At 47.3% G+C, this 15,216-nt stretch overlaps 1 protein-coding gene across 1 annotated transcript in view; it reads right to left on the reverse strand.

Annotated features, from left to right (window-relative positions):
• Positions 1-15,216, reverse strand: part of LOC119442487 (myotubularin-related protein 14-like) — a 40,770-nt gene that overhangs the window by 6,581 nt on the left and 18,973 nt on the right. Inside the window, exons 9-12 of the mRNA XM_049661708.1 lie at positions 7,611-7,727; positions 5,563-5,679; positions 3,117-3,190; positions 1,819-1,889 (exon numbers count right to left, since the gene is read on the reverse strand). Of these exons, the coding sequence (XP_049517665.1) occupies positions 1,819-1,889; positions 3,117-3,190; positions 5,563-5,679; positions 7,611-7,727 (379 nt within the window). The remainder of the gene's footprint in view (positions 1-1,818; positions 1,890-3,116; positions 3,191-5,562; positions 5,680-7,610; positions 7,728-15,216) is intronic.

Below are 15,216 nucleotides of genomic sequence, written 5' to 3' on the forward strand. Positions count from 1 at the left end.
CCCACAAAGTGTAGATAGGTGCTGGGGTATAGGTAATTTTTAGATGCAGCACCAATTCGGTCAAAGAACTTCCTCAGTGCCAACACTGGCAACGTAGTAATGATAATAGGGAGTTTTAGTAGAGCGGAAAACGCTTACGTTAGCGTGCGACGCAACGCTAACGCAAAGAAAGGCTGCACTGCGCGGAATAAGGAGTGTTTTAGAATAGCGGAACGGGAGCAAAACGCTAACGCTAACGCAAATACACTTGGGCGCCACCTCGAGGCGGATACAGCAAACATGAGCAAACCCTCTCGTTAAGCATACTCCGCCGCTAATCGAGAACGTATATCGAAAACAACGTCCATTTGTCACCTGTATGCCGCTGTCAAAGCATCATCACACAAATCTAAAGCAAACACGAGCATTAGTAGGGAACGAATGAGCCGAACAGTGCAGACCGACGACTCGATAGATCCGAAGTGGACGGCTCTCGCTTCAAGAGGCGCCGCCATCTTACCCTCCGTACGGAATCCCTTGCGTGCGTTAGCGTTGAACGCTATATTCCGGAAATAGCGTACGTACGTAAGAGTTCTGGCTACGTGTACGTTCTGCGCATTCGCAGTTTGCAGCACGCCGCGCTAACACTAACGCTAAATCCTTGGTTTGCTGTTTTCCGCTATACTAAAACTCCCTACTGTTAAAGTGCACTGCGGAGCTAGCCAGACCGGTTCCCTTTACGAGCCGCAATAGCTTTTAGGAATCGCGCTTAGCCGTTGTCATGGCGCAGTTGACTGGAGCAGTAATTGTCAAAGATTGGGGCCCCAGCTGCGATACATGCGGCGGTGCCTTCCTTGCGTCAAACATTTACAATTCGGTATTACAGTACGCGATTATTGTAGCGAGAGCTACACTGGCCGAATTCTCGCCGTTTCGCTGTGGCCGGTGGCCGCCCCGCCAGCTGAGTTATTGCCTAGCAACCACCGTAGCTGGCAGCGCCGTTCGCCGCGCCATCTGGCGTCGTCTGCTCGAGAGACCACGGCGCGGCGACGCGCCGCCGCAATTGTGTTGCAAGCGTTCGCCGCTTGCATCTATCATGACGTCAGAGGAGGAGCCGGTGAAACCGCGTTGCAATAAAGGAGGAGGCGGCGTTGCATTGTATATGTAGAAAGGGTGGCTCGGTGGGATTTGTCGGCAGATATGAAAAGTGAGTCGGAGAGACTGAAAGAAGCCAGGCTTCTTCGTCGGAACGAAACCAAGAGGGTGCAGTGAGCAGAGGAGACGGAAGAACGAGCCGCACGCCTCGAGAAACGTCGTAAGTACGAAGCGGCCAGACGAGAGGATTCAGATGAGGATAGCACCCGAAACGTGTTCAAGTCACTGGACGACAACCCTTTATCCTCCCCCCTCACCGACAATCGGGCCATAATTGTGGCAATTGAGAAACAACAAGATGAAGACTCAAAATAAATGCGTTACACTTTAAAAATGTCTAGTCTTTAATGCAACCATAACTTAACGAGAGGTAGCAACCATACCTCAACACTCAGACGTAGGAAGCTAAACGATAAATATGTAACCGTAGAGAGAACCAAGCTAAACAATAAGATTAACCGTGCTTCTCGCTACGCACACCCAGGCATAACTGAGTTAAGCCACAGCCAATTATATTTTTTTGCCGTTTGAAATGAGCATCCACTGTAACCTAATTGCATAGGTGCTCGGCTAAGAAACCCATTCGTTCTACAATGGTAGTTCTGACACTGGTGCTATTAACAAGATCTATACTGAAACAACGTCTTGTAGTACATGCGATAACGTACAGATGGAGGAACGTACCTGTGTCCAGTCGAAGTAAAGGCCTTCTGGATTGTAGTGCTGCTTTACGTACTTTTCGAAGAACTCGCAACCTACAGTAATGAAAAGAAAAAAAACATTAAAATTTAAAGTATATAACTTAAAATTATTAGTAGATACCAAAGACAAGCTACACAAGGAATAAGCGAGTACCATGCGCAGAAGCACACGCAATAACCTATGCGCAAGATAAATACAAAAAAAAAGTCCATCACAGGACATCAGCTCACTTGAGGTCAAAGTGCGGGAACAGGAGCAGTGCTCTCCTATCGGTCGGGTAATACCAGTCGCGCAATACCAGTCGCGCAATACCAGTCGCGCAATACCAGTCGCGCAATATCAGTCGCGCAATATCAGTCGCGCAATATCAGTCGCGCAATATCAGTCGCGCAATATCAGTTACACACAGTCAGTTGTAAGGCATCGTTAGATACAGTTTCAGTAGTAGTGGCAGCAATGTGCGGTTTGTTAGCAGCAATATCCTGTAGGCATGAAAGGGCAATCAAGCAATAAACTGATCTTGCCCAATGGTTAACTATTGAGCACTGTAATGCGAGTTATTAGGTCTTTCCGCCCTCATTCCACTCAACAACAAAACATGATGCACCAACTGACCCAAGAGTCAACGCTGTTGAACAAAGGGCTAGGATTAGATGAGAAAGTCAGCACATGTCAGCCTTCGCAGTGTCACATGGTGGAATTAGTCTTGTTCTTTTTAAGCCGAGTACTGAACGAGGAGAAATCAATTTCCTTGTTCAGCAGTATAGCTCCATGCAACACACCCGACAAGACGCTGCCAGGTAGCTACCTGTCGCTGATTCGTTGTCGCAAGATGGCAATACACACAGCACAAATAAATCATTGAGCTTACATTGCGTTCCACGGTACAGTTGCTTCCACACCATGCCATAGATTCGTACAAAATGCATTCCGTGTGGCAACCGCTTCTGTATAAAACGTTTAGATAGGTGATGCCTGTAGTGAACAGTAAGCACCTAGGGCGATTCAAAGCCGTGTCTAGAAGAATAGCACTGGTCGCTTTGTATTCGTTGACAGCAAAAGCAGAGCGCGACAGGTACATCACAATGTCACCTAGCACCGAAAACAATGTTAATGATGGAACTTGTATTATATGCTTCTTTCCCATTCATTCCATGTCGACTGCCAACACAACTCACTCGCAACTACTATTTTGAGCCACATGCGTTTCATACTCCAGTGCAAAAAGCTCTTCTGTTTAGTGAAATTCCCGGTTAGCTAGGAAAAAAGGAGAAACTTACCTGGGTAAGGAAGCTTAAAAATGGTAAAGTCGCGGTATCTCCCGAACCTGTCAACTTTCTCCGAGGATGTCATCCTGCAGTAAGGTAAGCTTCTTTACATACAGACAGATTCAAAGACTTAGGAATAAACTTATAAGATTGCACAAGTTAAAAACAGTGATAGCGAGTGTAAAAAAATGTGCGAAATTCATCTATGATGATTTTTAATTTAAACAAATAGGCGAACGAATCTAGAATGCTATTTGCTTTATTAAAGAGATTATGGGCTTGAAGTCGTACATCTGATGTAGTGAGGATAATAAGGTATAGCGCTTGTTTTATTGGGTAATTCCGTAGAGAAGAGCAGTTAACTAGCACACTTGTAGTGGTAGTGTAGGTGGCTAACATATATAAACCAATTCTTCATTGGTGGGTTGTCTTCAGTGGCGCGAGCGCCGGCGTGAAAGATTGTTGCCATCCTCCTCTGTCACTACCGCACCATCCCGCAGTTGGCACAGGCGGACAGTGGGAGAAGAGGCCTGTTAAAGCCCTCGGGCTCTAAGGCCTGTCCTTTCCAAGCTCTTCAGAACAGCATCATTTTACACCTTCAGAAGCCCCAGAGCTCTCGCGCGACCACACATGCGTACAGTGTACTAGAAGAGTTGTAGTGCGCTCACATCGCGGCAGAGCTTGACGCACTTCGTTAAGCGCCGACAGGTGGCGCTGTTCGCATCGTCACCTGAAACTTTCCTACGCGTCGCGGTAAAACAGCTATCGCGTGTTGCTGTTTTCACCGTATAAAGCTAATATGCACGACGTGCAGCGCACGAAAGTTATTGTGGTGCACCTTCGCAGTGTGTGGTGAAATAAATTACTATTGTTTCGGCTGATCTACAGAGGGTTGGCGATGTTTTGAGCCGGAGGCACGGATGAACTAGCCTTGCTATTCATGCTGTTCATTTAAAGGCTTGATACGGCCGCTGCAGTCACGGTAGCAAGAGGCACTCGAGTTTTTTCTGCAGCGGATCGATAAAATGGTCAGTGTGGTTTCGCCACAACGACCGCGCATCCGCGTTTCCAGCACCACCGCGCCGAATTTAACCACCACTTCGTTTTTTTTGTTGTTTTTTTTTCGCAGCTAAGGCGTGCAGTGCCTTAGACATTTTCACGTTGCCCCATCTCTTCACGAAATTTAATATTTAGGCATCACTGTTGCACAATTTAAGCTGGTTGGCTGGTTATTTATGTATTACATCTTTCGTAACGTTAATGCGACATGAAATCGAAAGGATGAAAATACCAGGTACACATTTATGCAATAACAATGTTTATTTACAACGAAATAAAGAATGATCCCGGAAGCACCGGGAGCAGCCGGTGAACACTCCGAATAGCTACTGTCTAGTGCGCTTCGGCTTTTCTTCGCGGGCGCTTGAACCCTTTCACACCTTTTCCTTTTGTTCCTGGGCTTCGGTGTCGTCTTCGTCAGGTACTGTGGTAAATTCCGAAGAATCGTGGGAACAGCGTTTTCGGATAGCAGTGGCAATTGTCACGAGGAATGCACACCTCTTTGCATTCTATAAGGTGCACAAGTACCTAATTATTAATCGCGGTTCGAAGTGTAACTCACAGACCTGCAAGATTCCTCCAGTGTCTTATCTGCACGATTGAGGTTCCTCTCCCATTCCTTTCGCCATTCTTCATCACGTGGAACGCTGAGCACAGACGCCTTTGGTGCATCTCACGCGACTATAGCCAGTTCTGCACTCGGGTGCAAAGCAGTAATTTCGACGGCGGCTGGCCATTCTCACTCACTCAGAGTGCACATAGAGTAAAGCGTCAAGCACAGAGTAAGCACAGAGGATACTGCTGAAAACGCCGGCGGGACTTGTAGTCGAGAGCCGACAACGTCGATATTAAGCGGTTAGTTTTCAGAAAGGAGAGGTTGGCGCTATCTTCTGCAGCCCTTGAGGGAGAATGGTCAACGTCGCGATCAAACATAACGTACTCCATACCAAGCGAGGGAAGTTTTCAGGAGAAACTGGCGGCAGCGCCTCTGGCGGGTGCCAGAGCAGTCGACACTGAGTGCGCCGCGGCGACGCGGCGCAGGGATACGGCAGTGAGCACACTGCCCCTATTGTAGTACACTGAACACATGCGTCTCAAAGAGCTATAATAGTTGGCGTGCCCTGCAACTCGGCCGCACGAGGGGACGTGTCATTTGCATTGGCGCTTTTATGTGGGCACTGAATGCCCGACCCCCGAACCTCCCCCCTCCCCCCGACAACGAGAAAAGAGCAAAACAGTTATTCGCTTTAATAGGTCGCAAGCCATTAAAGTCAAGTAATAGTAGTCATAAACATTCCCATTGGAAGCTTCTTTTGCAAATTCAAGTTGCTTTTTATCTTTGGCTACATGGCTGAAAAGAAGAAAAAGAAGAGGATGAAATAAGAAACAGTAGACTCACTTTAAACAGAATTTTTCCTTTTTGCCTTCGACCATCAAGTCGCAAATCCGGCGCACTGACAGGAGCCTGAGGAGCTCTATGTCTTCCTTACGCAGTTCGGCGTGCAGTGAAGCATCGCTGTGGGCAGAAGTTCAGTACAAATCCGCTTGCAAATAGCGCTTATTGAACACCACCAATAAAAATCAGGGGAATCTAGGGGCTCGGTTCTGAGTAGGAACCATATGAAACCAAGGGATGATAAAGCTAAGAACCGTACGAAGTTTAACACTTTCCTTTGAAGTTTAGAATTAGGCATGTATGTTAATTTTACGATAAAATTCGTGTTTTTAACAAAAAACGGAAAATAAAGCGTAAGGAAACAATTTTTAGCTGGATGAGAGGCAAACGCACAATCTCTGCGTGATATGTGCGCTTCTCGAACAGTTGCTACGATGGCCGCTGCGCCTGCTTGCATATGGTAACTGGATCTACTGGGCCTAACCCGGAGTATTAACCAGCGCTACTCGCTACAATGACGGTGGTTGTGAATAATGATTTCCGTCAGGCATCTGGAACATATACAACAAAAGCTACACACTACAGTATTCGATGAAAACTTAACCCAAAGTGAAATACAGGCTTAGGAACATTTCACGTTGTTACAATTTTCGGCGACCACCAGTTCTTGTGTTCGGAAGCTTTAAATATCAACGTTTCTCCATCCTCCTGTTTGAATACGTCCGCCTTCACAGAAATTTGAACCCTAAGCATACCATTCAGCAAAATTGAAATTAACCCACCACGAAGACCATACCTTGGTTTGTGTAATTTTATATCAAATGCGTGAAGTGACTTCAATCAAGCAGAAGTTATATAAAATGAACACCAAGAGAATAATAAAAGCAAAGGAAACACGGAGGTTAAACAGCGGATATCTACGGTTGGCTACCCTGTACTGGGGAAGAGGAAGTTGGCGCGAAATATGAGGGAAAAAGGAACGAACGAACAAACACTAGAAAGGTCAATGTGCGCGTCGCCACACAGTCTGAAAAGGCGCCACATAGTCATACATAGTGTCAACGTCCCACTAATACACTTCAACGTGATACAGTGCACAGTCACAATTGGTCACAAAGTTCGGCATCTCTTAAATAACGCAGCAGTGCCTTTATAGCGACTCGCGCTTATATCCTTATAGGCCAGTGTTCAGCAATTTTACTTTCCGTGAGTGGGCGCTTGTCCATATGGTTAATCGTGGCTGAGAGCGCTGCTTGTTGCGAGTTGAAACGAGGACACTCGCAAAGGGTGCGCGTGATTGTTTCGTGGCACCCGCAGAAGTCACAAAATGTGTCATTGGTCATTCCAATCAAGGAGTACGAATTTGAACATTCTACTCCAAGCCATACATGGACCAGAAAAGTGTAGTCTCGTCAGGGAAGGCCGGATGGAATACGAAGCTTCAAATTAGGGTTTAGGGTATAAAGTCATGTGCTTGAAAAGTCGGATGAATTTCACTGATGAAGTGCTAGGTTACGCGCAAGCCCGCAAACTTGTTTCTCTGCGTCGGCTCTCGAAAGAGGAATGGCAACGCAGTTGATGCTGTTATGACACATGGGCAGATCGGACAGCTGCGTCCGCATGATCATTTTATGATGCCGCAGTGAATAGCAACCATTAAATGTTATCTCATATCCTTCAACTACTCGATGGCAGATTGATCTGATCTCCGAGACGAGCTGCTCGTGTGATCCATGACGTAATCCGAATGGAAAATGAAAGTGTAGACGCCACACTATTTGCACCAGGCAACGCTTCTCAGTGCTGAAACCTGATGTCCGGCGAAAAAAAATGGCGTTTCTCAAGTCGATGTTCTAGGGTGCGCAAACCTCAACCGTCTGCTTTTGAACAGCTAATAGAGTTCAATATTCTTTCGTGGTCACTAAGGACGTTATGAAACCTATGGGTCAAAGTTTAGCGAAAATGAGGAAAAGTGTACGCACGTGATTAGTTGACTGATACATATTGGCAGTGGGTGAGCAAAGGATTTGAAAGGGTAAGTTGTTTCTCACTCTTGAGGCAGTGGCGAGGTGCTTTCTGCTCCTTGAGAGATGTCTTCGTATTCCTCTCGGTCCCTGGGGGTCGATGGAAGACTAGAGTTGTCGGGCTCGTCTGCGCAGATAGTGTAGCTTTGGAAGGATCGGCGAGTGGCACTCCAGCAAACATTGCGTACTTGCGACGTCCTATTGATGAAGCTTTGTTGAGGATTCCATATAATTCAGCTAAACACCACGTGACGCGCAATTGAGAGGAAACTTACAGGGGTAACTTTTTGAATGAATTAGGCTGCAGGTAACAGTGGATGCTAATCAAATTCAATTTGAGAGAATGTGGAGCTAGTGAAGTCATAGTACACGTACGTACACCACGTGCTGACAGGTAATTGTTACTGTGACAGAAAGTTCTAAAGAAATGATAACGAGATACATTTATGAGATCGGGAAATTGGTTAGTTTTAAACGAATTCAGTTTTCGCAGCACAGGATCAACATATATGCCTGGTAATGGTCTTGCTTTGCAATGAACCTAATATTGTAATGGTGGTGGATAAAGTTGACAGTTACTTAGGGAGCTGACTGATGCATGAAACGGTTTTATAGGCTTGAAACTGTTGCATAGGACATTCAGTTCAACTCGAAAAAATGAACTGAATTCTGAGGTTTTACTGGCCGAAACCACAATTTAATGGTGAAGCAGACTGTGGCTCATTCCGGATTAATTTTGACCATCTGGTTTTTTTAACGTGCCCCTAAATGTAATTGCGCGAGCGGTTTTTCATCTCACCCTCATGTAAATGTGGCCGCCGTGGCCGGCAATCGAACGCGTGACCTCATGCTTAGCAGCGCCACGCCAGAGCCGCTAAGCCACCGCGGAGGGTGTCAGCATAGACACAACAGGAAAGCTGAAAACAGTGCATCAAAGTAACTCATGCATAACACCATACCCAGTACTGTATGAAGAGCCGAGCTGAAAGGTTGTGTAGCAACACTCTGAACGTTTTTGTATGTCAAAATACGGACCGAAAGCTTGTATTTGAAATCATTTATGCTGCCCTATCACATAAAGGGCTCAATAGATTAATTTTATGAATAAAATTATTTGTGCAAACGCTAGAGTTCAGGTCAATGTTGTAAAGTACTCAGCGTTGTTTGCGGGAAAGCGAATATGCGCAATTTCTGAAATTCAGCACTAGGTACGTGTTCAGGCCTAAACAAAAGGGTATGAGCATAAAATAGTTCATGCCTAATGCATTAGACATGCATTGTCAGTGGATCACAACCCTCAGTGGAAATGCCGTAATGCAGAAAACCTTGCAAAATATTTTCGACGAATAATTTTCCAGATAAAAAAATTATCTCAGTATAGATTAGAACAAGAAAAGACAAAATTTACAACTGCAATTTTGCTGCCCTAGTTTATAGATACGCTTCGTGTCTCTTGATTATTTCTATGTATATGTGCAACAAAACTTGCATTAGAATTTATCAGTCCGTTCTGCAAGTGACATTTGAAAAAGAAAAAAAATTAACACCGCACTTTTAAGAAATAAAATTAACCGTAAAAAGATAGGGTACCGCTAAAAAATTATCATTCGCCACGAACCTAAACTTTATGGATAACACCGGAAGAATATATGCCGGAAATATGAAAAATGAAATAATGAACGCTTTGGAGGATAAGTATATGGATATGCGCGTTTACAAACATCGAAAAGCATATCGAAAGCTTGGTATAACGAAGCACTGCACCTTCCATCATGTTAAAGTGATCTGAGATATGTTCAACTACATAACTACTCAGTGAAGAATATTTTGCATTTTTCATTTTGAAACGTAACTCTCCTTTGTTAAGCCCGTACAGCATGATATTACGAGCATTTCAATTGCATAGCTTTACGTCTCAATAAGCCAATATCTGGCTGTGAAAGACGCCTTAGTGGAGGGGTTTCCGCCTATGTTTAACCACCGGACGTTCTCTACCGCACACTGAAAGCTCGGAACACGAGTGTTTTGTACCGCGACCTCATGTAATGAGGTCGCGCCGCAGCGGCAAATTGAAGTCGCGACCACGTACTCGGCAGCAAACTGCTATAATCACTGAGCGACCACAATTGATCAGTCATGGCAGGGTATATCACGATGAACGGACAATATTGTTACGAGGCGAGAAAAACGGGGTTTATTAAACAGGATTCAGGGCGAGCCTCAGACGGCCAAAACGTTCCCTTTCTCGTCTTCTCCACTCTCACTCCTTCCTCTTCCACTCATGTGGCTACCTTGACTAATATTTCTCCCCTCCTATACGAAGCCCACCGGGCAAGTCAGTTCTCTGAGTGAAGGGCTTGAGACGAGCGACGTGCACCTCAGTCTTGGCGGAGCGTCGTCCCGTTGCGGTGAGACGCGCCGGTCGATAATTTACTTGACTGACCTGGTCAACGATAACGTACGGGCCAGTATAGTTGGCGAGAAGTTTCTGACATAGGCCACATTTGCGCACCGGACACCATAGCCAGACCAGATTCCCAGGAGAATAGGTGACCTTCCGATGGTGCATGTCGTACCGTGGTTTTGACCGGTCTTGCGAAGCCAGAAAACGTATGCGGGCCAAGCGCAAGGCTTCTTCAGCGAGACACAGTCTCGGCGATGGTGAGATCGTCGTGGGTGGAGAAAGAAAATGTGGTGTCCAGTGTGTGACGCGGCGGACGAGCGTAGAGCAGGAAAAACGGGCTGTAGCCAGCAGTCTCATGCTTTGCGGGGTAAAAGCATACGTAATGAAGGGCAAAATGTCGTCACAGTTTTTATGGTCCGATGCGACGTGCATGAACAGCATGTTAACCAGTGTGCGGTTGGTACGCTCGGTCAGCCCATTTGTTTGTGGGTGATACGGTGTCGAGTGGCGAAAGCTGGAAGCGCACAATTGAAGTTCTTGTACGACATCTGCAGTAAATTGGCGGCCGTGGTCGCTGATGATGACTCGAGGAGGGCAGTGACGGAGAATGATCGAATGCAGGAGAAAAAAGGAAACATGGCTGGCGGTGGCAGATGGCAAAGCAGCCGTCTCGCAGTACTGGGTCAGATGGTCGGCACATACGATGATCCAACGGTTCCCTTTCTATGAGGGGGGAAGGGAACCCATGTGGCCAATTAGAACTTGCTCGAAAGGAGAGCTCGGAGGCGTCAGTGGTTGTAGGAGGCCGGCTTGCGTCGTAGTTAGGTGTTTGTGGGCCGGACACTGAGCGCAACTGGTCACATACATTTCAGTCGACCGACGCATTCGGGGCCAGTGAAACCATTCTTGGGCACGATGAAATGTACGCGCTGCTCCTAGATGTCCGGAGGTATAGGATCGCCGGGAATGGCCAGCAGAATAGTGGAACGTAGCTTCTCCGGAACTACAAGAAGGAAGCGGGCACCAGTGGTTGCGAAATTCCTCTTTTAGAGGAGGCCATCACAAACAATATCCTCAGCTTGTTGTGGAGTCGTGCGCAGCGTTGAAAAGTGGCTCTACGCTCAAGGCTTCTCGCTGCTCTTTCTCGAAGGTCTCTTTATCAGGAAATACAGGTGCCAAAGAAGCAATCAAATAGTCAAAGTTATCCGCATCACAAAGTGTCCTGTTTAGTGGCATTCGCGAAAGGCCCTCAGCATCAGCGTGTCGATGACCACTCTTATAGGAAACTGAAGTTGTACTCCTGAAGACGTAGAGCCCAGCGCGCGAGTCGACCAGAGGGATCACGAAGGTTAAAAAGCCAGCATAACGAATTATGATCTGTGACGATTGTGAACTGGCGGCCATACACGTCCGAGCGGAAACACTGCACAGCAAAATGACCGCCAGACATTCTTGCTCCGTAACGGTGTAATTCCGGTCAGGCTTAGCTAACGTACGACTCGCCTAAGCAATGACGTGCTCTTTCCGGTCGCATCGCTGAACGAGGACTCCACCGACCTCCACGCCACTGGCATCGGTGTCGATCTCTGTTGGTGCGACTTGGTCGAAATTTCAAAGGATGGGATCCGTTGTCAGTAAGAACTTCAGTTGACGAAAAGAAGCGTCCCTCTCGTGAGTCCACTCAAAAACGGCGTCCTTATGCAGCAGACAAGTCTGGGGGTAGGCGACATCAGCAAAAGCAGGTGTAAATTGGCGGAAATTAGAGCAGAGGCCTAGGAAAATACGAAGCTCTTTAACAGACCGAGGAGTCTTAAACGCTTCAACAGCTGCTGTCTTTTGTGGGTCAGGCCTGATGCCATCCTTGTCTACAAGATGGCCAAGCACCAATGTCAGCCGCTCATCGAGATGACATTTCTTAGCATTGAGTACTAGGCCGGCGTGTTCGATGCAGTCTAAGACAACTTCCAGAGGCTGTTGTGCTCTTCAAAAGTGCTTCCAAAGATGACAACGTCGTCTAGGTAGCACATGCAAATATTCCATTTGAGGCCTCGAAGAATGGTGTCCATAAATCTTTCGAAAGTCGCAGCTGCGTTGCAGCGCCCAAACGGCATGACGTTGAACTCAAAAAGGCCATCCGGGGTTATAAAGGCCATTTTCTCTTTGACCGCCGGGTGGACTGGGATTTGCCAGTACCCCGGTCCCAAATCTACAGAAGAAAAGTAGGATGCCAGATAAAGGCAATTCAATGCGTCATCTATCCTTGGAAGAGGGTAAACGTCTTTCTTGGTAATGGAATTGAGACGGCGGTTGTCCACCTAAAATCTCCAAGCCCCACCGTCTTTTTTTTTTCACAAGTATAACTGGAGCAGCCCACAGGCTGGGTGATTCCTGGATTACTCCTTTCTGTAGCATTTAGTGAACTTATTCGTCGATAATCTTTCGCTCTGACGGAGACACATGATAGGGTTTCTGTCGAGGCTGCGCCGACCCCGTGTTAATTCTGTGCTTGGTTGAGACGCAGGAATGGACGACGCGTTATCCCCCTGGGCGAAGTCGAAGATGCTTAAGTGCTTATCAGAATGTTCGCTGATGTACGGCGCTCGCCCATGCTGATTTACTTGCTGATCATCGACAGAATCTTTGAGTCTTCGGAGCAAACGTCGACTCGTTTATGCGGAGCAGCTGCGAGCACGGCGACTGGCGTCGATTGTACTCTTTGAAGGAAGCAAGCTTCATGCCACCAGGTACCACTGCATTTTCACCTGAAGGGTTGACAATCCATAATTTAGAGCACCGCTGAGCAACAGACACAAGACAATGTGGTAGAAAATACTCTTCATGCACGGTAAATACGCAGGTGCTACTGTGGCGTCGATGGCCGGATGATTGCTAGTAGCGCAGCCCACCGGCACACACACAGCTGACAAAGCAGGCAAGAGAGTGTCCTCACAGGCATGCAATGCGCCGTCCTCGCTTGGAGCATCCTGCATGAGCTCATAAGAAATGTCGCCACTTACAAACACCTCCCCTGTTCGGCAACCACCGCACATCTGCACCACCGCACATCACCGCACATCTGCAGAAAACTAATACCTGATATAACATCATGTGAGTAACGGGGGAGAATTGTATACTCAGCCGTGAAAACTTGACCACCCAGTGACGCTCGTGCAGTGCAAAAACCAACACGCCGCAACGAATACCCGCTGACGCCACAAAGTGTTGCCCCTTGGTTCCATTGAAATACCGCTTTGCGTCCTAATAACCTTTGGAAAGCGAGACTCATGACAGAAATAACAGCAGCAGTGTCCACTAGCGCCAATGTAGACACACCATCAACGAGCACTTCAACTTTGTTCTTCAACATAAACAAAGGCGGAGGCATATCTTTCAGCAGCGAATCTCCAGCGACCTCATCTCCATTGGCCGCGCTCTCTAGTTTTTCGGTGGTGATGACCGTGAACGACGACGTGGTGAAGGAGACCGGTGCAATCGAGGAACAGGAGGTGGCGTCACGCTACGGTCTGAAACAGGTGAGCGGTTTCGGAAGTTTCCTTTGCCAAAAGTTGCTGCTAGAGGGCGATTGCGCCACAGAAGGCCATTGGGTGTTAGACGCTGGGGCAGTGAGTTGACCCTGCCGAGGCCTTTGGCGATGAGGCCAAAAACGGAATATCTGACCAAGAACACCGTAGATGTATATGTCGGAAGCCGGCGGCTTATGCGGTAGTCTTCAGAACTGTCAGCACGCCTAGGACGAATGACTGGGTTGTAACGCGGAGCATTGCCAGTGGTGGGGCGTCCAGAGGAACGGGTGTAACGAGAGCGAGGTTCAGATCGGGTATCCGAAGAGTAGTGGCCTCTCGATGCCGGTGCATGTCGGCACTCTGATAAATCCGCGACGTTCACCAACGGTTACCATGCATTCAAAGGTGGAGAAGTAGCCGGGGCTTGCGAAGAGGAGGCAACAGAGACTTCAGGCAGGCGACGTGCCGTCTCGTTGTGCCTGTCGAGCTCTTCGCGGACGATCTATCTTATGGTCGACGCCAGGTCAAATGAAGAGTTCATATCGATACTGGCCAAAGTGGTAATATTGGCCAATCGGCCAAACTTTGGCGTTAACCGGCGCATCAACAACGCCTCGAACATACGGCAGTGCTTCATGACATCAGACACGGAAGCGAGACTGTCCTTGCCGATCAAGAAATTATACACATCTTCTGCTAGGACCTTCTATTCCTTGGACATTCTTGCGTTTACTTGCTTGCACAATTTCAAGATCTCCTCGATGTAGGCAGTGCAAGTCTCACCTCGTAGCTGTGCTCTTTGCCCGGGCCTGCTCGGTGCGTTTCTTTTTTGCGTCCGAGTCACCAAAGCATTCCTTTAGCTCATGAACGAAACGTTCCCACGTCCGTTATTAATTCTTCGTGATTCTCAAATGACATCAGGCCAGTGTCAGTGAGTGCGAAAACAACGTTGGTTAGTTAGTTGGTCGGTAGTGTCCCAGTCGTTGGACTTGCTTACTCACTGGTAATGCCCGAGCCACTCTTCTACATCTTCACCTGCTTTCCCGGTGAAAACCCGTGGTTCTCGGTAGTAGCGCCACGTACCAGCAGGCATTGATCCCGGAGCGGCGTGCATCGGTCCCTGAGCGTCTCCTTCGTTGGACATGTTAGCAGGCAAAGGTGGTAGCCCGGCGAGGCGACGACTCCGGCGAAGAATAAATGGCTCCGGGTCCGTGCTCACTTCAAGTACCCAGCACTTCCACCAAAACTGTTACGAGGCGAAAAAACGGGGTTTATTAAACATGCTTCAGGGCGAGCCTCAGACGGGCAAAAACGTTCTCTTTCTCGTCTTCTCCACTCTCACTCCTTCTCTTCCACTCATGCGACTACCTTGGCTGTAATAATATAACCTACGCGCGAGTAGCTACGTTCTCCAAGTAGAATACAGTTTTAACAATGGGCGGCCTTTGCCGAATGAGAATGCTTGCGATTAATGTAAACATCGTTGGAGCTACAATTGAGTGCCGGTGGTGCCACCTTTGTGCCACCTATCTAAACAGACTACGCTAACGATATATGTATAAGTGTTTTGCAGACGGTATAGGTACTGTTGGAACACTGTAGCATTGCAGCAAACTCGAGCGCAATAATTAAACAACCATATATATATATATATATATATATATATATACATATACTTTATTTGACTGGAAAACATTTTAAAGAG

This window comes from Dermacentor silvarum, chromosome 1 (genome assembly GCF_013339745.2).
Source record: "Dermacentor silvarum isolate Dsil-2018 chromosome 1, BIME_Dsil_1.4, whole genome shotgun sequence".
Classification (NCBI taxonomy): domain Eukaryota; kingdom Metazoa; phylum Arthropoda; class Arachnida; order Ixodida; family Ixodidae; genus Dermacentor; species Dermacentor silvarum.